Source organism: Toxoplasma gondii, chromosome Ib (assembly GCF_000006565.2).
Source record: "Toxoplasma gondii ME49 chromosome Ib, whole genome shotgun sequence".
NCBI lineage: Eukaryota > Apicomplexa > Conoidasida > Eucoccidiorida > Sarcocystidae > Toxoplasma > Toxoplasma gondii.
Window position 1 is genome coordinate 1,757,403 of NC_031468.1, and position 25,964 is coordinate 1,783,366.

Sequence of the window (25,964 nt, forward strand, 5' to 3'; positions counted from 1 at the left end):
CCCAGGCAGTGGCAAAGCCGGTTTTCTGCCCTGCAGAAGGCGAGAGCGAAGCGCGCGATCAGGTCTCTTTCAAAGACGCGTGGAAAACGTGAGACGATTTTCGTATAAGCCGCCCGGCTTTTCTGTCTGGCGGGTGTGGACGAGCGGCCGGCACAAAGTTGCAGAAGGGGGTGGTGCCCGCGCGCGCACCTTGTTTAGTTTGCGCGCACGAGTTAGAGAGGCTGTTGAGGGTTCGTTTTTGAGGGGCAGAGCAGACTTCTTCGCTCAAGTCGAGACCAGCTGAGGTGCGCCTTGCGCGAACACCGCGTTTTCCGCGAAAAACTGAGACGGAGGCTGCTTCTGCGTGTCTGTGCACAGTGCGAACACACCCGAGAGAGCTGAGGCAGCGGTGGCCGAAAGTGGGGAGTGTGTCGGGAAGTGCACGCGAGGAGACTTTTGCTCTGCTTTTTCTCTTTTCCGTCGCGACTTTTTTTGCGATTCGACGCCTTTTGTCAACTAAGCGGAATCTCTGGAAAAACCATGGCGTAAGTCGCTTCCGCCCCGCGCGGCCGGTCACCTCGAAACGCGTTTCCGGTTTCCGGTCTTTTTCCCCGCCTCGCATCGCTGCCAGAACCTGCTGGGGGCTAAGAGCATAGAGAGGCACCAAAGCAGAGAAACGAGCCTGTCGTTTTCGAGTTTCGGTCGCGCAAAAGGAGAGGATTCTCTCGCGGTCTAACGGCAGGAGCGGGAAGAAGAGGTGCTAGAGTGTGTCTTCTACAGAACGTGTTCGGTCTCCCGAGTCAAGAGTAGAGTGGGCAGACGGGAAGGCAGAAAACCAGTAAACGCGAGAAAATGCCGCAGGCAGAAAGAGGGGGAAAGGGAAGGAGAGGGGAGGTGGAAGATCGGGGGGTATATTCGATGCGGGTTGCGTTCGAACGAATCCGTATTCCAAAGGCGCCTCCACCGTGACGGGTGACTTTTTCGCGCCGGGGTGTGGAAGAGGCATCCTGCGTTGTCAATCAAAAGGGAAACGAGGGCAGACAGCTCTGTTTGCTTGGCGTGTGTAGAATTGACAAGATTAGTCCTGGTGCAAGTATCCCCTTGTAGCAAGAGGAATGCTTCCGTGGTCAAAATGAGTATTTCTGCGGGCGTATTTTCATGCATGTATCCATGTGTGTGTATCTCTGTGCACATATGTATATAGATATCGCCGTAAGGTTTGATTACGGATTCAGATCTGCAGACTTGCTGCGGAGCAGTGTCTATTGTTTGCTGTTGTTGAATGTGTTTGTCTGTCTTTCCCTGTTGTGAGGACTTCGCTTGGTGGACCGAGGTTCTTTTTTGAAACGAGTCTTTGTTTCACCCTTCATCCAAGGGGAGGGAGCACTTCAGCTCTGCTGTTTTTTCTTTTTCATATACCTCTATCAACCTGTTTTTCTCGTGTTCTTCAGGGACGCACAAGTTCACAGTCCCCAGTGCGCCTGGGCAGAGACAAAGGAGTTCATCTTCCTCACAGTGCAAGTGCAGTCCCCCGAGGACTTGCAAGTCAACCTACAGGAATCTTCTCTCGACTTCAAGTGCACAAGTGATAAGAAGGCCTTTGCTTTCCACCTCGACTTCCCTCACCCTATCATCGTCGAGGTAAGCGCACTGCTTTCTGTCCACCGCAATCCGAAACCGACAAACACGCGCTCGAAAAAATTATCTGCATGCAAAAGTACCCAGTCCTCGTCAAATGACTTTGTCGATTCCTACAAAGCATACAGTCACCCTATGCATCCACATATATGTGTATACATGTATATATGCATCTGCATGTACGCCTGCATTTAGACGCACATGCACAGCTCGATACGTTCGCGTTCAATACGCCAAGTTCAACACCCCCATGCATGCGTCTGCCGCCCCGCGTCTGGAGACAGCTCGGTGGTGAATAGGGACGTGTACGGAGCTCGCTTCTTGGGATGTTTTGCGCCACTGCCTCGCCTGCCTCGGTTTTTCTGTTTCCAGGATTCGAAGTACAGCGTCCAGCGCAACGTCCAGTTTAAGTTGGTTAAGAAGGAGAAGGAGCGCTGGAGGACTTTGAGTGGAAAGACGAAGCTTCATTGGCTGAAGTGTGACTGGGACAAGTGGATTGACTCCGACGACGAAGATGCGAAGGGCATGGACATGGGCGACTTCGACATGAACTCGATGGACTTTGGAGGCATGGGCGGCCTCGGAGGCATGGGCGGCCTCGGCGGTATGGGCGGCATGGGCGGCCTCGGCGGTATGGGCGGCATGGGAGACATGGACTTTGGAGATATGGGAGACATGGACTCTGACGACGAGGACGACTTGCATGACCTCGACGACTCCATGCAGAAAGAGGACGAACACGAGCACGAAGGCGGCTGCTGCGGCGGCCATGGAAAGGAATGCGAAGGCGAGAAGGCCGAGGAACACAAAGTGAATGGCGTCGAGGGAACTACTCCCGCAGAAGCTGCGCAGGCTTGAGTGCGAGCGGAGAGGAGTTGGAAAGCAGAAGGAAACCGAGGAAAGAGGAGAGAAGAGGGGGGATTTCGTTGTGCGTGGGGTAGCAAGAGGGGAACGCGAGTGTGTAGAAGGTGCAGGGAGAAGAAGCGCGCGTAAGAAGAGGTCTCGTCGGAGGCCGCGAGACATGAGGAGGAAGGGTGAGGGAAACGCACAGGGGCTGAAGGACTAAGCGGCAGCTGCGCATGCGCGTTTTTTGTGTGGACTTGAGTGGACGCGGAGCTGACGGGCGTCGTGTCTCCACGCCAAAACGATGTGCGTCTCTGTAGGATAAACCTCTTGCCGTCTGTCTCTACGTTTTTATATATCAACTCTCGACACCCGCCGTCTTTTGTATAGAGTCTTCGTGTGTACATCGTGGTCCGCTGAACATCTCAGAGGTCTTTTGCGCCGAATCGAAGCGGCGGGACGGGAACTCTTGGGCTCGCTGCACACGCTTTCGTGGCTGAGTATTTTGCGACACCAAAACCCGAGATCCACAATCCTGAGTGCCGATGAGGCCTCGAAGAATCTTTTCTTTCGGCTGCGCTCCAAAAGGATTGTCATTTACCCTGGAAAGAGGAGGAAGCAAGTTGTCGTCTGTGTTCTTTCCGCGTAGCTTTACAGCACTAGTGGTTTCCACACTCGATGATGCTGCATCCGTTGACAGAGGTCTGCAGTTAAAAGAAATCACTCTTTTGCATCGAAGAACAGCGACAGATCAACGTTTTTTCTCCTCGTGCGCGAAGAGCGAAAGCGCTACCCAGTCCCGGGGCTCCTCAGACGGCATGCTTTCCCGTGACTGAACTTCTGCCGTTCTCCTGACCTTTCTTCAAGCGCAGCGAGTTCACGGTCCCTGACGAACGCTGCGTCTGCTCAAGACGTGGAAGAATGTAGGTGCATAGAGTTACCTTTGAATATGAGGAACGAGATGCCCCGACAGGCAGACCCGCGACACCTGTACGTCCCTTGAAACGTAAAGAGGATCAAATCTTCCTCGAGCGACAGATGAGCAAGCGACGCTGGACGCACGTGTCCGCCATCGACTGGAAGGGAAAAGACTGGCGAGGAGCTGTTTGCTTCAGGAGCACGAATCTCCTCTGGCGGATCGAAAGGGGAGCGAAAAAAGCTCTTTTCACAGTGGGGGATCACGTGGACGAGCGGTCACATCTTGAAAGAGAAGGTGGCTGTGCATCCTCGTTTTTTTTTTCTTTTTACAGAAGGACAGAAAGCCGTCCACGGTTGACTCAAGGATGAGCGTTGGATGAGGAAACACAGAAGACTGAGCCCTAGAAATCAAGTAAGCACATTCAGAGGTACACGCGTTGGCGCTGAGTTTCTGGCGGAGCGGTCTAGTGCCAGGTGTGTCAAGCAGCAGTTCCATTATGTCGTTGAATTGGCGGTGCAGCCTGGGAACGTGAGAGTGCCAGAATGAGGACAAGCGGGAGAGTGTCTCGGCTGCAGGGGAAAGAAAAGTTTGAAGATACAAAGGTGTTAATTTCCGCCGGGGCCGTACAACCATATGATTAGGACTTTGGTTAACGCGCCTGGCTTCTGATGCTGCGGTATTGCCGGCTGAAAGCCATGCAGAGTAACGATGGGTGCATTCTCGGGAGTCACCTCGACGGGTGACGCCGTGTCATGAGCAGATTGTGTTTCCAATAAATCCGTTGGGGGCGTTTTCGACGAGAGAAGAGCACTCAGCGCTTTGCATTCTACAAGTGTGTGATTTCTACGAAAAACGCCTTCGTGCACGGGACGGCGGAGCAGCTGGAGCTCGCCCTTCTACACATGCCGTTAACCCCCGCGGCAAGATCTGCCCAACCTGCTACACAAGAGGCGCATTCTCAAATCGGCTCTCCACGTTTCCTGGTGGCTGACTTGCGTACTCTTTATGTCTTGGTTGTGAGAGCTCCCATGCTTCCTTACGTGTGCCGAAAAGGCAACAGTGCCCGACAATACGTCCTCCCGTTTGTTTGATCGCCACGGCGAGTGCACCCTCACTGCTACGTGCAAGATTTCTCTCAGCGCTCCTGCAGGAACGTTTCAGCAGTACCACTTTTCCCCGTTTCGTTTGCCATCTACACAACTGGCGGGACACTGCAAAACTCCGGGAAAAAAAGGCGCATCTACGCATGAAGAGTTCTCAAGATTGCCAAAAAACTTCGTCTCCCCCGTCCACGGGACCTCATCAGTTATCACGGACGATTCGGCCTCACGTGCTGAGCATTCCAGTTTGAAGCCTCGCCTACGATAATGAGAGTGCATTCCTCGTTGTCCTACTTGCACGAGAGCTGCGCTTGGTGAAGGGGAATGTTCCGTTAGCCGCACTCGAGGGTACCTCGCTTCTCGCGAAACACAAAGATGTGTTGGCACTGGCGATGCAGCGTTCTGCTCCTGTGGAAGAAACAGCAGCTGTGTTCGCTTGTGAGTTTTTAACCGATAGGATCAAGTCTACTGCACATATATCGCCACTGATGTGCGTGTCTCCGCGTAACTTGCACGTTCCACGAACTGTTTCTCCGTTGACATCCCGTAAAACTACTACTACCGAGCTTTCCGTCTCCAGAGACCTGAATGAGGACTTCCTTGCACTTCGTGTGGTCAACTGTTTCCTCTATCCAAGGGCACTCTACCGGCAGCTTCCGCTGGCCCGGTACCCGACAATTTCTCGGGTCGCTTGGCTGGTACGCGTCTGAGGTGCGTAGCCACCGTCTGAAAAAATCCAGACTGTGGAGCATCCTCGGATGGCGCTGTCGGCTTCCGCGCCTGTTGCTTTCTAACATCACTGGAAGAGGCCAGTGCCTCGTTGGGAGTGTTTCCACTGCGTGTTTCCGCCGTCCGGTGGCCAGAGCCGCCTCACCGCAAGTCCGTCGCTCTGGCAATTTGTGCATTTCCACGAAGATGTACCTTTACACACACACACACACGAACATCGACAGAAACGTGCGCGCTTCAAGCGCATGGGGTGTGTGTACACCGCGGTTGATCTCGGTCGCGTTTTTGATCGTCAATTTCGTCTCAGGCTGAAGCTGTCTGCTCGGTTGTTGCTCGCTGCGCATGCGCGTGTGGCAATTCGCAGATCGGCGATATGAACGCGTGGATCCCACATGTGGAGCGCGCGTGTGCCAGTGTTAAAGGCGAGACGCGTGGGGAGGTTGGTCTGCCCTTGTGGCGATCGTGTCGTCCCTGAACGGAAAGCGGCGAAGCGTGGTCGCTTAATGGCGGTTTCTGCCGCTGGTGTCGTGGCTTTCTTGAGAACCTTCTTTTTCCATTCTTGCCTTTCCTGCTGAGCCGCGACGCACGCATCCGGGGTCCAAAAAGCCTCCTCTCTTCCGCCTTACCGTTTCTGTCGTCCCTACGTTAAAGGCCTGCCGCGTTTGCGGTTTTCCATCGGTTCCATAAAAGGTACGTCTTTTGCTGAGATCTGCTGCGCCGCGCGAACTGTTTTCTTTCGCATTTTCTGTGAGGTTCCAGCGTCGGCCAGAAAACGCCGATTTCTGGTTAGAAGATGAGAGCGCGCGCAGGAGAGTGTGCTGCCACCCCGGCATTTCCACCTGCGACGCCTGCGTGCGCGAAGGCATCTTCGACAGTTGTGTTTCCTTCGCGAGTTTCGTGCAAGAAACATTCCCTGGGCTCAGAGAGCCTTCGCGCAGGGAACGCTCTCCCGTGATTCGTCGATCTGCATTTTTCGACCTCTTTTTCTATTCCTAACATCGGGAATTTCTGTGCCTTCCGCGGGCGAACACAACCAGAACGACAGGTGATGGGGGACTTCTCACTTTGTCGCAGGGGTTCCAGATTCTGGTGCATACTCGTTTTTACGTAGGAAATCCAAAGGGAGCTCGTTTTTTTCGCTTGCTTTCTTCACAGAATCGCAAATTAGGGTTTGCTTTCAGTGTCCACCTCCACTTCGCTCCTTGTGTACCCATGATTCCCTTGCGCAATAGAATGTCGGGTGGCGGCCGTCCCTCTGTGCTCTGTGCTCTGTTTCCCCGTGTGACTTTTTCGGCCGCTTTGTCCCGAAATCGTTTCTTTCTCAATTAACTCTTTCCGTTGAATGGTTTGTGTCTGTCTCCTGTGTTCACTCGCGATACTGGCTCCTCCCCTCGTTTCTCCCACGCGTGGCATTCTCCCCTGCCCCTCCGTGCAACCCGCAGTCTTTCACAACATCAGTCGGTAGTCTCGACTGCGTGGTGCTCGCTTGTATTGTCACTGTTTCTCGCTCTTCGTCGTTTGTGCTTCAACTTTACGCACTAGCGAAGCTCACTGCCGGACGAGGCGGATTCCGCCGTTCCAGCACTCCCTTCTTGCTGTCGCGCGCTCCGTTAGTTCTCTCGTTTCACTGTTCTGTGGTCCCCGCTTTAAGCATTTATTGAGAATCTGTTTCCAGGTGCATGCGCTCCGCTCGTCTCAGAACCTCTGAGTTGTTCTCGCCCTTTGCAGCGCACCACGCAGAAGCCGTCTGCTGCAGCTCGATTTCCCGTAGAGGCGACAGTGTTTTTCGCGCGTTTTTGTGTCTGCAGGCGTTCCCTTTGGACTTTGTTTCGATAAAATGGAAGGCGCAATTCCACAGGCAGGCGAAATGGAGAACGGCGCGACGGTCGGCGCCCCCGTGAGCGGCGTACCCCGTCCTGCTGGCCACATGGCGCCGCGCGTCGAAATCAAGTTGTTCGTTGGCCGCGTTCCTCAGTCGATGGAAGACGCCGCGTTGCGCCCGATCTTCGAGGAGTTCGGTGAAGTCAAGGAGGCGGTGATCATCCGCGACAAGGCGACTGGCAAGCACAAGAACAGCGCCTTCATCAAAATGGGTGAGCTTCAGCAGTCTGTTCTTCGACGAGTGGAACGGTGTCGAGTTTCGGATGGGACTCCTCCAAGGTGAAGCTGCTTTGCCTTCTCAAACGGTGGCTTTCCTCAGGAGGGGCTGAGAAGCGAGGAGAACAGCGCATTTGTCGAAACGAAGCGAGACATTTGCTGTGTGCGTCTCATATAGACACCCGTCGCTTTCCCAGGCCATATCGAGAAGAGGTGAAGTCTTGACTGTAGGGTAGCTTCTTTTGTGTGTGCTTGCTGAAACTCCAAGCAATCGCTGACGGCAACGCTTGTCGGCGATCCCCTGTTCACATGCAAACGAGTCGCACCAACATACACATACGTACATGTTGGAGGAGTCTTTCCTTATTCGTTGAATGCATGTGTGTCTATACATGTAGTCACCACTGCACGGACATGATTTCTGTCGTCTCTTTTCTTTCAGACTCGATTGCTGCTGCCGACGCGGCGATTCGCGGCCTGAACAGCACTCGTATTTTGGAGCAGAGCATGGGTCCGATCACCGTCAAGTACGCCACAGGCGAAGCCGAGAAGCTAGGTTTTGCAACTTCATCCTGCGAACCCGGTCAGGATCAGGCGAAGCTCTTTATCGGCTCGATTCCCCGGACGATGACTGAAGACGAGGTGCGCCAGTTCTTCTCCACCTACGGAACTGTCGAGGAGGTTTTCGTCATGAAGGACAACGTGCAGAACACCGGCAAGGGCTGCTGCTTTGTCAAGTTTGCCTTCAAGGAGGAGGCTCTGCATGCAGTTCGCACTCTCAGCGGCAAACACACCTTCGAGGGATGCACCCGCCCCGTCGAAGTCCGGTTCGCAGAGTCGAAGGCTGCCCGACAGCAGCAGATGATGAACCAACAAGGTAACGGCGCATTCCCACACCGAAAGAACCACAGGCTTGTCTGCATGAGTAGAGAACGGATCTTGCACTTGCGCTGTGTTCGGCTCTCGGTGTGTATTAGAGAGTGTGAGACCCTTTCCAAGGACAAGGTGTCTGTGGCGACGGATGTTCGTCTCTCTCGTTCCACGTCGTCCTTGGGGTCTGCCGTCGTCCACACATCCACATTTGCCGAGCTGTTGTGTTTGTCCCCTTGCAGCCATGGGAGGCCCGCAGGGCATGCGCGGTCCGGGTCGCATGGGCAACATGGGCGGCATGGGCGCCAGCAACATGGGTGGCATGGGCGGTCCTGCTATGGGCATGGGCAGCAGCACGCAGATGGGTACTCCGAACAACAGCAATCCGCGAGCAGCTGGTCAGTGGAAGGAATACTTCACGCAAGACGGTCGCGCGTACTACCACAACGAGTACACCAACGTCACCACTTGGGATCGGCCCCAGGAGTTCTATCAACTCCCTCCCGCGCCTCCGCACATGGGCGGCGCCGGCGGAATGGCTGCCGGCTCTGGACAGAGCAGCAACGCTGAAGGTGAGGAAGTCGTGCGAGGACGCCGCGAAGCGGTCGGAACAGAGAAGCGGGAGACGGACGCGGGGGCGGGGGGAGGGAGTGGAGAAAGGAGGAACGAACGGGGAAATGCGCAGCAGAAGAAGAGCGACAGGAGGGAGCGTTGGCGGCGAGAGCCGCTTAATCAGGGCTGAGAATGCATCAGTTCTTTGGAGGCGGAACTCGGTGGCGAAGAGGTGGAGGTGGAAGGTCCTCACGCCTGCAAATCGCATGTATGAATGCACGTTTCCCTGTTTTTTTTAGGTCCCCCCGGCGCGAACATTTTTGTGTTCCACGTCCCGAACGAGTGGACTTACTACGACTTGATGCAGAACTTTGGGGGCTTCGGCAACGTGGTGTCTGCCCGTGTGGCGACGGACAGAACGACTGGCAGGAACCGAGGATTCGCCTTCGTCTCCTACGACAACGTGGAGTCGGCCGCGACCGCCGTGAACAACATGAACGGCTTCATGGCTGGCGGCAAGCGCCTGAAGGTGTCTGTGAAGAAGGGGGAGGAGCAGTACGTCCAGCACCTGCTTCAACCCCAGAACAACCCGCAGGGCCCTCGCGGCAACGCCGGTGGCATGCAGCAGCAGTGGGGAAGCGGCTACAGCCAGGGTGGAGGCGTCTATGGCGGCAGCGGAGGCCAACAGCGCTTCACGCCTTACTAGATGTTTTAAAATGGTTCCGTTCCGGAGAAACTCTTCCGGACTCCCGCTCTCTAGGTAGAAAACTGCGTTGTTTCCAAGAGTGTTCTCTCTGTCTCCGACCGCGGACTTAGCGCACACTACTCCGGCGCAGAGAATCCAGAGGGTTCGGGGTCGTGTCGCGGCTGGCTCGGAGAGCGGGAGAGGCGCATGCAGTGCGTTGTGAAGACGGGATGGAGGCGAGAATGTAGGCGGAATGCAAAGGGAGGAACAGTCGCTTCTGAACTGGTTGAGTAATGAGAGAGGGGAGATCTATGAGCTCTCGAGTGGAGACACGTCGTTTTCTAAACGCAAAACAGTTCTCAAGTCCCCAAGTGGAAAACGTGCTTCTGGTGGCAAGAGGAAAGGCGCTCGGCAACAGAGCGACTGCGTTTGAAGACGGTCAATTGGCTGCTCTCAGGAGACGTACAGGTTCGTGGAGTTTCACGCCGCAACGCGGAGACAGGTGCTGTCTCAGCTGTGAATTCTCGGACTGTATCGTCACCCCGGGCGAACCCAGCTGGGGAAGGAAATGGAAGGAGCAGGAGAGAAGACGGAGCACAGGCGCTTGGCGGACCAAGAGAGAAAGGGTAAGCCATGGAGATGACTCGCATAGACGGCAGATGTCGAGTGGTTGAGGACGGCAGGAAATCGGTCTCTGCGTGTATAGACGTCGTACGTGTCTTACACGATAGATGGGCCGAGCAGGCGTCCGCCGTGTGGTCGTCGCTCCTGGACGACGTGTGGGGGTTTTGCGGTCTCTCGTGGCGCGAGTCTCTCGTCGCGTTGTTCGGGTGTAGGGAAGACGCAAAACTATTTCTTTTTAGGCTCGCTGCCTCAGTCTGAGAAGAGGAAACGATTTCCTTCGCTCGCGAGGAAGGAGAAAGACGTGGAGCAGACGCGCAGCTGGCCGAAGCGTGAGCGGCTTCTGTGTGTGTAGCGGAGCTTAGAAAATGGGAGTCTTTTTGAGACAGTTCACTCGTTTCTTGAATTTTCGGTCTACGTTCTTTGCATGGTGCGCGTGTGAGAACGTGTAACTCTTTTCTGTGTCCGCTTGGATGCATGCTTTGTACTTTCGGAGCACCAGCCGTCTCAGGCGACGGGTAAGGAAAAGGCCCTGCTGTCTCGTAAGCACAGTCCCGCGTCGTGTAGCAAACCTGTGGGTGTGTGCTCCCCTGCAAAATATGCAGTCCGCATCCCGCCACGCAAAATAGTGCACGTGTGGGTTCCTTGTCACTGTCTCGATTTACTCTTTTGGGCGAGGACCAGATTAAGTTCTCTTTTGCCCTTGCGTCCATCTGCGCAGTCTCGCTGCCGCTCTCGGGCATCTCGATTCCAGGATTTGAATGTTCCGTCGCACACTACGTATTCTCAAACGTATGTGAATCCTCTATACAGCGGATGGAATCCGTCGAGGTGCTATCCATGCCGACATATACATTATATATTTATATATATATATATATATACATATCTTCCTAGTCGTACCGCAGAGAGTTGCTCTCTGTAATTGCTATTTTGTTCATCACTCGCACAGGTCAACCGTTCCGGTGTACGTACATTGCGCGTAGTGGACAGTCGATGGTAGTGACCCGAGCGCAGGTGCATTTCTCAGTGACGCGACTTAGGGTAGAGAGTGATTTGCATTGAAAGCGATATAGTGAAACATATGCCGCGTTCTGCTCGCCCTTACCCGTTGAGTAGCAGTTGCATTTCTTCGCGTGGGAACACAATGTCTGCAACTGCATAGTATATTATCGACAGCTGGGGGGTTTGTTCGAGGTACACACGTCGAGTGAACGTACTCATTCGCGCCTACTGGCTTCGCACGTGCACGTGTAGTCAATTGGAGTGGAAAGTAGATGCTTATCGAGCGAATCGCGTCCCCGAATCTGCTGCCTGTACCGAGCTGTACGCCGTACTATTTTGTACTATTCTCCCTCTGCCCTCGTTATCCGACACGTTGTGTGCGACGACCGGGTGCGCACTGTCCACATCAGTCACGCGTATTCCTCTTATGAATCTACAGGGACAACAGGTTCCATGTGCCATGCGAAGATGTACTTCGTACGCATCATTGAAAGGTATCTTAACCACAATTGTACAGTCTCAGTTCCACAAATGGAGGCTTCGTGTCATACACAGTGTGTCAGTTTCAGTGGAAACAGATGTCAGGGACACAGTGACTTGTCACCGCGCTATCTTCTAGGCACATACATGCTTAAGAGCGGAAATGCAGTTTGCGTAATCGTCCGTCCGTACGTTTTCAATTAATGTAGTCGTTCAGGAAACTTAGTACAGCGTATGAGGTAGTTATGTTACGCTTCGTTTTTTCTAAACGTCTCCGGCGATGCGGAATTCTACATCGTTCCCGTTGCACCGCAGTGGCGCGTGGACGTTCAGATGCAGACGATCTGAATGCCCCGTATTGACGAGGTATACCTCTCTGGAGCGTTTCACAATTCCCTTTGTCTCCAGAGAGATATTTGCAGAGGTGGCACGATCGAGTAGTTGTTTTACTTGATCTTACTGCTTCTAAATGCGAACTTAACGGCTTGTCAAACTGGCTTTTCGTTCATCCACGTTGCCACTAGTTGGCCGCTGTGGCGGTTAACCATCGATTGGCCGAGACATCGACAAACTCCCCCCATGCGAAAAAAGGGATGTGTTCTACAAGCAAACGCAAAACGTTTTTGTAGATGTTTTAGCCACGTGCTTCTAGGTTGAACAGAGGAGAGCGTGGCACAGTCCGTCGCAGCCGATGGTGGGCGCCTTCGTTTACAGCTATATGTTGGCGCTGGTTTTCAGTTGGCAGGTCTCAACCAGAGGTACAAGGTCATTCGAGTGCGCAGGGTCTGGACGGACTGCAGTTAAACGAATACAGGATATTCGTGTGATGAGCGGAGGCGATGCGGGCAGCGTCGTAAATACTTTGTCCGCTTGTCTCTGACGTTTTGTAGTTCCCCGCACACACAAAGCTTGTCCTCGTTTTCGCGTCAAGAATCACGTTCTCTGGACATGTTTGCTGTTAACCACCTCGACCCCGTCGTCGGCCGGATCGTCGCAAGGAACACTGGCAGAGGAAATGTGTCTATATGAGGCACGTCCCTCTCTGCATCACATGAATTGCCTTCGCCACAGATGTCGTGGTCTTGCTCTGAGGGATGACGGTGTCACTGTGTCTCTCTCAGACTTCGTCAGATCTAAGGTCCTCAAAACGGTTAGGTAAAGCAGGTTGGAATAAATGACCTAGCTTCGTTACTTGAGGTGATGGTACGATTGAGGTTAGGCCGCTCTAGCAGCGCTGAGGAGTACTGTCGCAAATGTGTATATCCGTTAACGAGGACAAGTCGTCACACAAACACTTGGGGAATTAACCAGGTTTTTACTCGCTGTCAGTTGGTACGAGTATGGCACTTGCTGAACTGTGAACTGGCACTAACGTGATCGAATATCTCACATTTGGGGCGGAGATCGAGTTGTCTCCCTCCCTGGAGCCTCACTGTGAAGTGCATGAGTTTTGGGTCTGCTTGATTTGAAAACGCAGATAGCGAATGTCAATGTTAGCTGTAGAGCATCCCGCTAACTGATTTATTTCAGCGAGGAATTATCCACGGTGTTTTCCACATGTAATGCATGTGTATGTTGTACTGATTGACTGTCGCCTGTTGCACCTGAGACTTACAAATACGCCCCTCCGTATCCAAATCTCGACAATGTACCAAAATCAAAACGTCTGTCACTAAGATAAAAGTCGTACATCCCCGAGAGATGTAGGTGCTTTGTCAGAAAACGGATAAATTGCATAACAACGCAGTCACTACCAAGTCTATGGACAAGAAGAGCTGTTGAACTCCCCTGCCCAAGCCGGAATCACCCACTTCCTTATGAGGAACTCGAGAAAAGCCCCACTAGGAAAGCCACTCCCGAGACAGTGGCTACTACTTGTGGGCTAGCCGATGCCGAGGAGGCGGAGCGCGCCGCCTTCACAGTCACAACCACACGGCAGGGCGACGTCGCAGACACAGAGTCGTTGTTGACCTCTTTCTCTTGCGGGCTATCCGTCTTTTGGGCTTCCGGGAGACAGCCTAGAAGCAGGCGCTGGTCTTCAACAGGAAAGTTTGTCTTCGGGATAGTCAGTGTAGCTTGGGTACCGTCTGCTGTCTTCGTCCACCATTTGCTGTCGAACGTTTCCAGAATGTCAGTGTAGGTCTGTTTTTTGCATTGGTCCAAGCTATTATCATCGGGAGAGCAGTAGTGAGTTGTGTAATCCACAGGCCGCATCGACCCGTTTTTGCCACAATCGATGGTGAGGGCGTTCTTGTCTTGTGACATCTCGACTTCCACAGCCTTGTCGTTGCTGTTCTTGCCGAACGCACATGTGACGACATTTTTGTCGTCAACAGACGATGGCCGGGCACTGACGTTCACTATCACCTTGCAGGACGTGTTAGCAGCAGTCGTACTGCCTTTGCAGCCGACAAAGAATGTTTTGTCTGTTCGAGGGAGATCGGTTTCTGCGAGCTGAAGTGTCCGCTCTTTTCCTGTTTGACCATCACTGGATGCGGGCTTTTCCGTCCAGCTAATCGGGTGAGTTGCCTCGAGGAGACTTTGCAGCGTCACCGGTTTGCCCCCGCCAGAGCTCCCAATAATGCAGGACTCAGAGTCGGAGGCACCGGTGACGTCGGCATCTGAGGCAACGCACACGTGTGTTGCTGTGGCAGGTACGGCCGTGTGGCTTGCATCCAAGCACTTAACGGTGGCAGTCAGACTGCTTTTTGAGAGAGTCAACGTCGCCGGAACCGGGGCAGTGGCCCCCTCGTTTGTGGCAGGGCATGTTGCAACGATTTCAGGAGTGACTGATTCCGCCCCGTTGCTGCTGCCTCCTGAAGACAAATTCCGACGAAGAAGACCTTCAAACGACTCAGCGGCAATAGTGTTTCCACTCGAAAACAGCAGAACTCCACTCAAGCAAACTGCCATCAACTTCTGGGCCTTAGACCTGACGGCGCCACGGCAATGTTGCACTTTGCCTGTTTTCGCCATTGTGTAGATTTGATTGAACAAAATGAGGAGAGCCGCCGAATCTCCTGACGCACAAATGAAGAAAACTGAAGCCGGAATTAGCAGAAGCAAGATAATACCTTCGTTCTGCCAGGGAAACCTCGTAGCTGACTGACTGGTTTCCTGCTTGGCGAGCACTCTGCCGGACTAGGAAATCGGGTAGCGGCTCGACCCCGCTGCTCGGGGGGCGGGCAGGGCTACCCGACACTGGAGGCGGTCCGGAAGTGAGGAACTTCATGGAGTTGGAGGCAGTCGCACACTATTAATGATCTTGTCTTTCTGTTTGAGAAAAAACTGTGCGTGAGACCTACTTGGAAACCGCAAATGTGTGGGTTGTTGTCTATACGCTGGCGAAAGATATTATTCGGATAACCCGTGACAACGGAATTCAACGCCAGTTGATGTTTCTGGAGGAATTGCTTCATTGGAACCGACCGCGAATTCGGACGTTTTAAAAATGCAGTTCCCAGTGTGTGTTTGACTTATGGTGTTGCGCCACTAGACGAGGAGGGTCACAGTCAACACGCTTCTGACAAGTGTCACGTTTGAGTGGAGTTTCCACATCCATCAGGAGGGCTTACACTCCTGCGTCACTGATCCCTTTAGGCTACCGCTTGCTCACGATTGGACGCCATTTTCTGACATATTACTTTTCTCGTGCCTCCGTTCAGGTAGGTGTTGTCTCTCGAGAGGCTTTCCGTTGTCCCTCTCGCGATGTTCTCCTCCATCAGAGTTACGCATAAAATCGTTGACCCGGAGAAGTATGCACACACGTTTATCAATCTGTGTCGTTCTACGTAGGTACCTCCATTCTATCCTAATGTGTAGTCACTCGGTGCAGAGGTTTTACAGCCTGCATGAGCTCTGCCCGTTCTGGAAACGTCGGATGTTGACGGACTTGTTCCGCCTGGCCTAGCTTCGTACAATCCAGAGGGCATGCCCCCCCTCTCGTAGGAAATTGAAATCCAGAAATTTTACCTCTTAAGCACTCCATTGGTGTGGTGGTGTACAGCATTCATAAAGAACTTGGTTGTCTGTGTCTCACAACTGGAGTCATATTGAGATTCTAAGGTAGCGCGGATGCTTCACGATCATCCACAAGACCACTATTGGAGATTTTGATGCATGTAGCTTTGCTCTCGGAGCTGCTGATATGCAGATAAGCAAATTCATTCTGCATTGCCCGCGAGGTCTCCGACTAGTGCAGTGAATTAGTTCGGACAGATTTGGCTGTAGCTGAAAAAACCAGGATTTCGCTCCTTAAAAGCTGTGCACCTAACGTCGAGGCCATTCGCTGACTCTGCTTCTTCTGTTCAAGAAAGTGTCGCTACGCAACAGACTCATCGGCGACCTTCTGGGAGGGGGCAGTAAGCATACACTTGGAAACCATAGTAGTGTTCATTAACTCTTGGCACCATGGGGCCGTCACTGAATCATTTATCAAGGTGTTTAGAATCTGTCTTTAATGTGGCGCCCTTTAGCCTCACAAAAGCGCAAAAGCGCTGTGCACAACAACGAAACTACACACCAAACAGTTTTGGGCGTTCGGACGAACAACACACACCCTGAGTCAGTGCATGGAAATCCCCTAATAGTGAGGGTGCTCCATGAATTCACTGCTAACAGGAAGAGCACAGGCACAAAGAAGATAGAAAAATTGTTCGCCTGTGTCACGAACGTGCTTACAAAGACCCTGAAAAGATCGCTGCCAGCAGAGCCGCACCAGAGGTCGCAGCTACTACTTGCGGAATGGATGAGGCAGAGGAGGCGGAACTTGCCGCCTTGACGGTCACACGCACAAGGCAGGATGATTCGTTCACAGCCGACGGGGAATGGTCCGTTTTCTTGTCGGGCGCTGGAGTAGTTGTGGAATTCGGAGTGCAGCCTAGAAGGAAGCGCTTGTCTTCTGTTGGGAACTCGGTCTGCGGGATAGTCAGCGTAACAGGGTTGTTGTCTTCTTTGCCTGTCCACCAATTGCTTTCAAACTTGTCCGAAATATCCGTGTAGACCTCTGTGCATCCTTCCAATGTTTGGGTCTCCGGAGGGCAGTGGCGACTTGTGAAGTCTTCAGGCTGCATCGATCCGTCTTTACCGCAGTCAATCGTGAGAGTGTTTTTGTCTTGCGACATCTCGACTTCTACGACCTTGTCATTGCCGTTCTTGCCGTATGCGCAAATGACAACATTTTTGTCGTCAACAGAGGATGGTCTGGCACTCACGTTCACTGTCACTCTGCATGGCGGCGTAGGCGTAGCATTCCGTGCTCCTTTCTTGTCACAACCGACCACGAACGTTTTGTCGGTTCGAGGAAGGTCTGAATCAGTGAGCTTCAGCGTCCGTAAGATTGAGTTTTTGTCGGATGTGCTTGTTTCTGTCCATTCAATCAATTGACTTGCCCCGAGGATCTCTTGAAGCGTCACCGCACTGCCCACGTTAGAGTCCCCAAAGTTGCAAGACTCGGAGTCATCTTCGTTGGAAGCCTTCGATTCATCGCAAATTTTCGTCTTTTCACTAGGGACGGCTGTGTAGCTATCACCTATGCATTCAAAGGAAGCGGTGAGAGAGGCTTTTGACAGTGCCAACGATGCTCCAGTCGCCGGCGTTACGGAAACTGTACTGCCGGACAGAGTACACGTTACAGTATTTTCTCTGGTTGCTGATCCGTTCTGTGGGCCGCTGGCTTGTGTGTCCAGGTTCCGACGAAGAAGACCCTCAACCGGCTCGGTAGCAACAACTGATCCACCGGATAACAGCACAACTCCACTCAAACAAACTGCCACTAACTTCCGTGCCCCCGACCTCAACCCTCCACGACGCTGTTGCACCTTGCCTGTTCGAGCCATTGTGTATGCTTCAACGACAAAATATAGATTTCCTCTACACAAACCGGCAAGAAAAATTGGCACCACAGAAATGGTAAATGAGAAGCACGGAAATAATGCCTAGATTGTGTCAACGAAACTTCAGCAACGCTTGCTCGTCTGGTTGGCGGGTACTCCGTGCGCCAAATTTTCCACGAGCAGCTCAACTCACCTGCGCTGAGGGCCGGGCATGGCGTTGTACGCCCAATACGTCGGCACGGATGTTACTTCGTGTTGAGGTTTGGCGGCAGTCGTACATCAGTCCAGTCCTTGCTGCTCTGGTGGCACGTTTGAGACACCAGTGATGACACAAACAAACAGGAATTTTTCTTCGATCCAGGAATTCTTCGGGCAGATTCGCTGGTTTTCTAACTGGTCCAGCTGCTGGCCGATGGGCGAGGTGTCTAAGCGGCCCCATTGCACCGATATATCTCTCTATCTCACTGTCTCTCTCTATATATATGTATATAAACGGAGAAGTGGTATGAATGGGTATCTGTTTCATTTCGTAACGTTGCTTCATCTGAATGCGGACCAACGACTTGCCAATCGCTCGTTCAGCCACGACGCGTATGAATGCCACTGCAGCGGTTGTCCAGTATCGATTGACTCTTATCCATATTGACACACATCAATTATGTTGATGGAATGCAGTCCGCGAATTTAAAGATAAATGATCGGTAGGTCTCCTGACGGGTTGGGTCGACATCGGACGAAGACAGTCACACTCGACACAGTCCAGACGCAGTGTATACTCTCGATTATAGGTTACTTGTTTGATTGGCATCGTTGTGAACAACATCCCACATACTTCCTCCGCGCATTCCAGGCGTAGTGCTGGTTCATTAACAAACATCTCGACTTCGCCTTTTCGTCCAAGGATACTGTTTCTGTGTGGAGCACCTTGTTTGCGCTTCTGACTCTATTCGCGTATACACGTCACACGCAACTCTCGGAAGTGAAAGACTGGACTAACGATGATATCTCCGTCTGTGTAGCGCATGAAATCGCCTTCTCCCTGGAAGTCGAGTTCATGATTATTGGGTTGAATGCGTCCATGACAGACTTCACCTGATGTTAAGGTGCTCCAAATGCTCAGTTATAGCTGGCCGGCGTGTATGCATTTGCGTTTATGCAGAGGGTGATGATACATTAGTAGCTGATTTCAATCTTGCTGGAGCGTGACTGCGCATACGCGTGCCCGTGGACGCACACCCAGACCAGAACAGGGATGCACAGGGCCTTGATGAAGAGTGTTTAGGCACAACCACATAGGCAAACAGGGAAGCATGACCCTTTGACAGTTGGAGATGCTGTGATACTTAACAAAAACCTTGAAATCACATCCCCTCGGTCCAACGATTTGGTGTCAAGACGAGATTTGCGGGCTCCCTGGCGGGTCCCCGTAAACTGCAGATTTTCGCGATCTTTTTGTGGGTCAGACGCAGACACAACGGCATCGTCAACATTAAATGCACAGGGCCCTTATGATTTGTTTCGAATGCGACATCCATTTACTCCCACATGATTATTAACTGCCAGAATTTCCTGAAGTCCATGATGGTTTGCAAAAACATTGCATGTTTGTGCTGTGCTGAATGTCTCTCGCTTGTGGCACCTGGGTTTCAGGATTGCACCGTTTCCGTGTCCAAGTATCGAGGATGTACAAAAACAAAGAAACATCTGCGAATAAAAAAGAACTCGTTCATTCCGGTGAGATGTACGTAGTTTGCTAGAAAGCTGGTGAATTCCACAATCGCATAGAAGTTCTCACGCGTATGGACAAGAAACGATGTTTAACACCCCAGGGAGGTCACAGAATCTCCCGCCTGCTTACCAGGAAGCCGAGAAAAGCCCTGCTAGGAGAGCCGCACCATAGACAGCAGCTGTGACTTGCGGAGAGATAAATGCAGAGGAGGCAGCGCTTGCCGCAGATCCAGCCTCATTCTTGCTATCTGTGTCTTTTGACTTTTCCGCGTCCTTCGCTTTCAGAGCACAGCCTACAAGCAGGCGGTGGGCTAGAGCAGGGAAGGGAATCAACGTAGCCGAGGTTCCTGGTTCGGTTTCTGACGATCAAGTGGTTTCATAGTTGTCCAGAATATCAGAGTAGCTTTTTTTGAGCGTTTCTGCAGGGTATCATCGGGGTAGTAGTAATAAGATGTTTATTCTTCAAGCTGCAAGGAACCGTCGCTGCCACAGTCAATCCTGAGTGTGTTTGTGTTTTGTGAAGTCACAACTTCCACTGGTTGCTGGTCTGGCCGTATGCAGATGTGACAAGAGTTTTGTCGTCAACAGCCGAGGGTCTAGCTTTCACATTCGCTGGCACTAAACCCTAAACCCCTTTGACAGCCGACGACGAATGATTCATCTGGTATAGGAAGGCCCTTCTCATTTAGCGTCAGCGTTCGTAGGACTCCTGTTGATCCGGCCACTTCCGCTTCTGTCCATTCGACTGCTGGACTTTTCCCGAGGAATTGTTGTAACACCACAGCGGAGACCGTGCTACCGCCCGCAGCGTTGCAGGAGTCAGAGACCCTTTTGCCTTTCTGTTTCTGTCTGTCGCAAACGCCGGTGATTGTGGTTAGAGCATCATTTGTCAGCATCAATGGTGCGCTAGTCGGCTCGACGGGAGTAGTGTTGGCCTGCAGAGTACATGTTGCGGCATTTTCTGCGCTACCTGATTCTGCCCTTGCGACGGCTCCTTCAGAAGCCAAATTCCGACGAGGAAGGCCCTCATATGGCTCGCCAGCGATAGCTCGTCCTCCAGATAAGAGCAAAACTCCACCCAAACAAATTACCATCAACTTTCACGCCTTTGACCGGAACTCTCCACGACGACAAATTTTTTTTCCCACTGTGTAGATTTGACTGACAGTCTGAAGATTTCTTTGAACGAGAAATACAAAGAGATGAAACGAGCTGAGTCTGAAGTCAAGAAACAAGAAAATACCAACATTCTGCCGATAAAGCGCTTTGCCGGAGTGGAGGAGAGCCTGGCGGGCACTCGTCCGCGCCGGAAAATCGGTGAGCGCCTCAACCCACGTACTCCAGAGGCGGGCACGGCGTTGCAGGCTCTAGACGCCGGTCCGCAGGTGACTCCGAGCTCAGTTTTGACCGCACTCAGACACTCTCCCAGTAGCCTATCAGGTGACGAGATTGAAGAAGACAGTAGGAACGCACATCGGCGGAGATCAAATATGCTTACTGACTAGCTGGTTTCCAGCTGGTTTGACTTACTTTCCGAAGAGAGAGCTGTGTACTCTGTCACACCCAGCGACATTTGATAGAGCTGAGCCTATGTGGGTCTCTTTCGAGTGTGGAGACACGAGATTGTGGGTGAAGCAGCTTCTTCATAGTCGCTAACCTAGTTTACAGGACTAAAAGTGACTTCCGAATATCTAATTTGTACTGGCGAAGTTGCAGTATGTGGATGCACGCATCTCCATTCGCCCACAAATACTGTACACAACGGAGCCCCCTCATCTCTACAGTATAACGTGAAGAACTCCAGGTGGAAACCAGATGCGAGTTTCCAGACGGCGAATGTAGGGAGAAGTACACGATGGAGCATGGAATGACAGAGGAGACTGAACCACGCGGACGGTACTGCGGCGAGTCTGTCAAAGTGTCTTTCGTGCAGACATTTCAGACAAATATGCAACCTACAAGTGCTCTAGAGGGGTGATCGCTTCTATTAGTAGGAAGATAACTGCCGTGTCTGTTTTCAAGTAGCTGTTCTCTCCAGATCTATTTAGGACGCTCTCTCATGACGTTGATATGAATCAGATCCTCCCAGCAATCCGTTGACAAAGAGGGCTATACAGGTATGTATGCCAATGCATGTAGTACTACATGGATAACACGTTTCTAACACTTTCGTCGGAGGTTCAAAGGGTGTTTGCTGAAGAATGAGTCTGCAGTGGGCGCGCTGGAAACGTAGACTGTCACCAGACTGGCATAGTGCGCCAGATTAGCTGAGTCGGACGAGCAAGTCCTTGTAGCTCAACCATCATGATCATTAAAGAAGGTCAATATTGAAAAAGTGTTCACGTTCATAATGTACCGTCATATAAACAGAAATGTGAAAGAAGGCTAGACAGCCAGCCTGGGCGAAGGGCGTTCAGACGCCCCCAGCGGATAAGAGGGGCCTTGTCTATTGACTGCTGGAACAGGAGAAAAGAACCATGAAACCCATCAACCAGCCACCAAAAGATTCAGCACGTTGCTTCTGTGTAGATGAGGGTCTTTGCAATTCCCTTGCAGAGTAAGAATCGCAACCGCTCTGTTCCCCCTGTGCCCCTGCGCTGCAGCCACCGGCAGTTGCAACAGTGTTCATCAGCGTCCTCTGGTTCTTTTGACGGTGTCACTTGTTGTGCGCATGCAAAATATCTCGGTGCTAGCGCCACTTCCATCCATACGGTCTTCAATGAAGCATATGTGTCTGCGTTGATAGTTTGATTCTAATCTAAACCGTGGTTCTGCCTCACAAGCAGACCACGCCGCCGTGGACATGATGCTGGAGCGCTGCACACAACAGCTTTTTTGTCGTCTGAAAAGAAACTACACATCCCGGAAATGCGTATAGACATCACGAAACAGTAAGCGCCGCGCATGACCATGAAGATAAAGGGACACGTGCGGGCAACACAAAGTGTCAACACGGAACCCTACCCCGCCCCCCCCTCCCTGGCTCACGAAGGTGCTTCCCAGGAAATTGAGAAAAGCCCCACTACGAGTGCCGCCCCAGAAGTCGCAGCTACTACTGGTGAAGTGAATGATGCAGAAGATGCGGAGTTCGAGACATTAACAATCTTGAACACGCCAAGCCGATGGCCCCGACACAGAGTTTTCGTGTGTTCCTTGCCGATGGTCCGCGCTAGCTGCATTCAGAACACAGCCTACAGTGATGAGCTGATCTGCGGAAGGGAAGCCGGTCTTCGGGATAAGCACTATAGCAGAGGTACTGCTGTTCGCTTTCTTCCACCAGTTACTGTTGAAGTGGCTTAGAATCTCAGTGCAGTTCTCAGCGCATCATCCTAATCTTTAGGCTGCATCGATCCGTCGTTGCCACAGTCAATGGTGAGAGGGTTCTTGTCCTCTGACCTCTCGACTTCTACAGCGTCTTTGTTGCTGTCCTTGCCGTAAGCACATGTGAAAACATTTTTGTCGTCAACAGAGGAGTCTCGCAGTCACAGTAATTGTCGCTTTGCAGGATGAATTTCCTGCAGTGCCCGTACGACGGGCTTGGAAGAGTTCGCCGCACGGTCAGGGTGGTGCGACTTGAACAATTTAACACTGCCAATGTTGACGTTCGTGAGGCGTAAAACACAAGCAAGATCACTCAAGACTAAAGGACAGCGGTTTAGTTTTGTAAATGATGATTTTCGGGGGGTTATTTTTCGCTGCGGCACGAGGTGCCAACATCCAGAGCAATTTTCTTATTTACTTACTTCATGTAAAGCTGTTAGTCCCTATTATTCTTATCATCCTGGCCCCCTGCCAACCTACCTTTGGGGGGTATGTCATCTCCCTACTGGATTTGCCTTTTTAGGATTTAAACTATGTAACCATCAATCGCACGTTTACAATCCCCCATGTAGAGTAATGGACAAAGCGTTCCCTTAAGAAAATCGTTACTAGTGGGCAAGATCCACACACGCCGCACGCATTCTAAAACCGTGTTTTCGTACGTTGGACTGGTTGCACATCACTGCTCCAGCCCATTCTCGTCAACACGATCCTCTTGTTTTGTGGTTGTTTTCTTCATCCAACGACTCGTCGCCGAGTCCCTCTCCACACAGACAATTTCCCTCAGTATGTTTTCCCTTATTCTGTTCGTAGCGCTGTCCGCGTATATTTTGTCACATCGCCGTGCTTGCAATGAACGATCATACATTTATGAACGCGCCTATCTGCAGGTCATACACGAACTCCCTTCCACTCACACCACTGGGTCCGAGGAGTGAACTTTTCTTTGCTGCCTGCTGTGACGTATTCGGCCATCGTCTGGTAGTGGGCACACAAAGAGTGACAAACGAGACTTAGCTCGCCAGCATCCGGCGACCCAACGAATGAAGCTCAGTTAACAATTGTCCTTCGAATGGATACAAGCCAATACCTTTTTAGGAGACAAATGGTCGCTGACTAAATTAGCGACAGATGGCACCACTCGCAAGTTATGAACAATGCTCACATGACTTCCTTCTCTTGCTCAAAAGAAAGCCGCTCCACACACTGCAGTAGTGGACCGCAGGGTTTTGGTCTGCTTGCCGATCAGCTGCTGTGACAGGCAATGCAAATGCCTGGTTTTTGGGGTCGCTCCCCGGTACTTGGAGTCTTTGCCGTCGTCATGCAAAACAATTTAGTACATGAAGCGTTCACTGCGGTCAACCGCAGACATGCGATTGGGTTCACAATTGGCATATGACGTGAGGCACCTGGTCTTCGTAACAACATCAAGTTGACTTCCAGCGGCAACAAAACAAACCACGAGATTCTGTTTGCAGGCAGGGACATACACACCTCAGGGAGATGTATCGATAACGTGTGAAACGAACCGCGCGCCCCACAGTCGCATAGCCACTCGGATTGATGTGGACAAGAAAGGAAATTGTAATTTTTGGATAACTCAACAACCCAAGAAATCTACACAGAACCAGCGAGGAGCGCTGATAGAGCAGCCACTCCAGTGGTCGCTGCCACTACTTGCGGAGTAAATGCAGAGGTGGCAGAGCTCGCCGCCTTGACAGTGACAAGCACACGGCAAGATGATGCTTTGACATCTGATTTAGGCAGAATCGGCGCTTTTTCGTCTTTGTGGGAAGCTGTGGACTTTGGCGTGCACCCTACGAGGAAAAGCTTTTCTTCAGTGGGGAAGTTTGTCTTCGGGATAGTCAGAGTAGCGGAGGTACTGTCGTCTGTTTTCGTCCACCATTTGCTGTCGAACCCGTCCAGAATATCAGAGTACTTCTCTGTGCATTCTTCCAGTTTTCCACCGTCGGGTGCACAGTACTGAGTTGTGTAGTCTGTAGGCTGCATCGATCCGTCTTTACCACAGTCAACGGTGAGAGTGTTATTTTCTTCTGACATCTCGACCTCCACGGCCTTCTCGTTGCTAGCCTGACCGTATGCGCAGCTGACAACATTTTTGTCGTCAGCAGATGATGGCCTGGCATTCACGTTAACTGTCACTTTGCATGACTTATTTGTATCAGCATTCTTCTGGCATCCGACGACGAATGATTTGTCAGTTCGAGGAAGGTCTGACACGGTTAGTTTGAGAGTCCGCACTTCTCCTCCTTGTGTTGTGTCGGTATTTTGCGATGTAGACCATTGGATCTCGTGATTTGCGCCGAGGAGCTGTTGCAGTGAAACTGTCTTACCTGCTGCGACTGAGCCAACCATGCAGTTTGTGGAGTCGCTCTGGTTTCCCCTGGCGATCGTCTGTCCGTCGCAGACTTTCTTCAGATCTGCTGGTACAAATGTGTTGCCTTGCCCCAAACAACTCACGGTGGCGCTAAGGGAACTTTCAGACAACGTCAACGTTCCAGGAGTTGCGATGGTGTTTTCCGTACCCAAATTGCAGGCTGCGACTGAATTCAGGGCAGTCTCCGAACTTAAAGACCGACGAAGCAAGCCCTCCCCCATCTCGTATGCAACAACTGCTCCACTGGCAAGGAGCACGACTACGCCGAAACAAACTGCCATCATCTTTCTGGCTTTTGACCGGACACCGCATCGACGATGCATTCTGCTTACTTTCGCCATTGTGGAGGCTGGATAACAACCTGCGAACGTGCTTGAAAAAAATGGCAAACCACTAAAGACCGCTGCGAAGGACATGAAGCAGCAAGAAACAACAATGCAACCCGACGATAAAAAATGAATCAGGTTTGCTTTTACTGGCTGCGAGGCACTCACTGCGTCCGTGCCAGGGACAGGGGGAGCGGCGCGGGCGGCGCGGGCGGGTGAACGCCGCAGGCACACAGGCAACCGTAGGCTGGCTGGAATTTTTATCGGGGCCGGTTTGACGGATTTCACAGACAAGCTTTGTGTGTGGTTCTTTCTTACTTGAAAAGGTGGAAGCGGTTGTTAGTACATGTGTGGTGGAGGTCTCCTGTTTGACTACTGAGGTGGAGTCTCTTCAGTTTCGGCTGGGTTCAGCATTATGACAACAGGCGGATTTTGCTAAACTACCGCATTCGTGCAGTTGCTGCAGGTGTCAAGTTCGGGGTGCCGGAACTCGTAAGACACAACAGATTAATTGTTCCAAAGAAAGAACAACTGACAAGTGCGGTGCGCCTTCGTCCTGCGTTTGTCTTCTACGGGCAGGCTGTGTTGACCGGCTACGACATCGGGAAAAAGTTTGTACCACAAATACCGGTGTGTATCAGCAGTCAAGAAGTCTGCGTTGTATTGCGGAGGGTCTCTGATAGCAGAAATACACTCTGCCGCCTGCCCTTGTCGTCTGCGCAAGCACAACAAGGTTGTTGAATGGTGCCTGCACTTGGCTGCGCCCAGACTGTCGGCTACAGGAGTTTGAATGAATCCCAGCATCCCGGTGTTCTCTGATGTGGCATCCTTTTTCTTCA

The 25,964-nt window shown here is 52.0% G+C and overlaps 6 protein-coding genes across 6 annotated transcripts; 2 read left to right on the forward strand and 4 right to left on the reverse strand.

Annotated features, from left to right (window-relative positions):
* The first annotated feature begins 35 nt into the window (after positions 1-35).
* TGME49_321520 (hypothetical protein) lies at positions 36-3,197 on the forward strand. The gene is made up of 4 exons (XM_018783024.1): positions 36-88; positions 358-524; positions 1,431-1,620; positions 1,990-3,197. Exons 2-4 carry the CDS (start codon positions 520-522, stop codon positions 2,473-2,475), a joined length of 681 nt encoding a protein of 226 aa, XP_018638403.1. The 5' UTR covers positions 36-88; positions 358-519; the 3' UTR covers positions 2,476-3,197.
* Positions 3,198-4,979: 1,782 nt separating this feature from the next.
* Positions 4,980-6,074, reverse strand: TGME49_321510 (hypothetical protein; the record flags this gene model as incomplete). The annotated part of the gene is made up of 2 exons (XM_018783023.1): positions 4,980-5,400; positions 5,835-6,074. The coding sequence occupies 2 exons, from the start codon at positions 6,072-6,074 to the stop codon at positions 5,350-5,352; spliced, it is 291 nt and encodes a 96-aa protein (XP_018638401.1). The 3' UTR covers positions 4,980-5,349.
* On the forward strand, positions 5,540-13,323 carry TGME49_321500 (RNA recognition motif-containing protein). Its single transcript, XM_018783022.1, has 5 exons — positions 5,540-5,898; positions 7,017-7,301; positions 7,748-8,182; positions 8,418-8,747; positions 9,027-13,323. Exons 2-5 carry the CDS (start codon positions 7,046-7,048, stop codon positions 9,431-9,433), a joined length of 1,428 nt encoding a protein of 475 aa, XP_018638402.1. The 5' UTR covers positions 5,540-5,898; positions 7,017-7,045; the 3' UTR covers positions 9,434-13,323.
* On the reverse strand, positions 10,930-15,481 carry SRS12A (SAG-related sequence SRS12A). The gene has a single exon (XM_018783021.1). It carries the CDS (start codon positions 14,492-14,494, stop codon positions 13,334-13,336), a length of 1,161 nt encoding a protein of 386 aa, XP_018638400.1. The 5' UTR covers positions 14,495-15,481; the 3' UTR covers positions 10,930-13,333.
* Positions 15,482-15,935: 454 nt separating this feature from the next.
* Positions 15,936-18,808, reverse strand: SRS12B (SAG-related sequence SRS12B). The gene has a single exon (XM_002371648.2). It carries the CDS (start codon positions 17,353-17,355, stop codon positions 16,195-16,197), a length of 1,161 nt encoding a protein of 386 aa, XP_002371689.1. The 5' UTR covers positions 17,356-18,808; the 3' UTR covers positions 15,936-16,194.
* A 4,920-nt stretch (positions 18,809-23,728) lies between these two features.
* Positions 23,729-25,240, reverse strand: SRS12D (SAG-related sequence SRS12D). Its single transcript, XM_002371647.2, has one exon. The coding sequence runs from the start codon at positions 25,213-25,215 to the stop codon at positions 24,019-24,021; it is 1,197 nt and encodes a 398-aa protein (XP_002371688.2). The 5' UTR covers positions 25,216-25,240; the 3' UTR covers positions 23,729-24,018.
* Between the last annotated feature and the right edge of the window lie 724 nt (positions 25,241-25,964).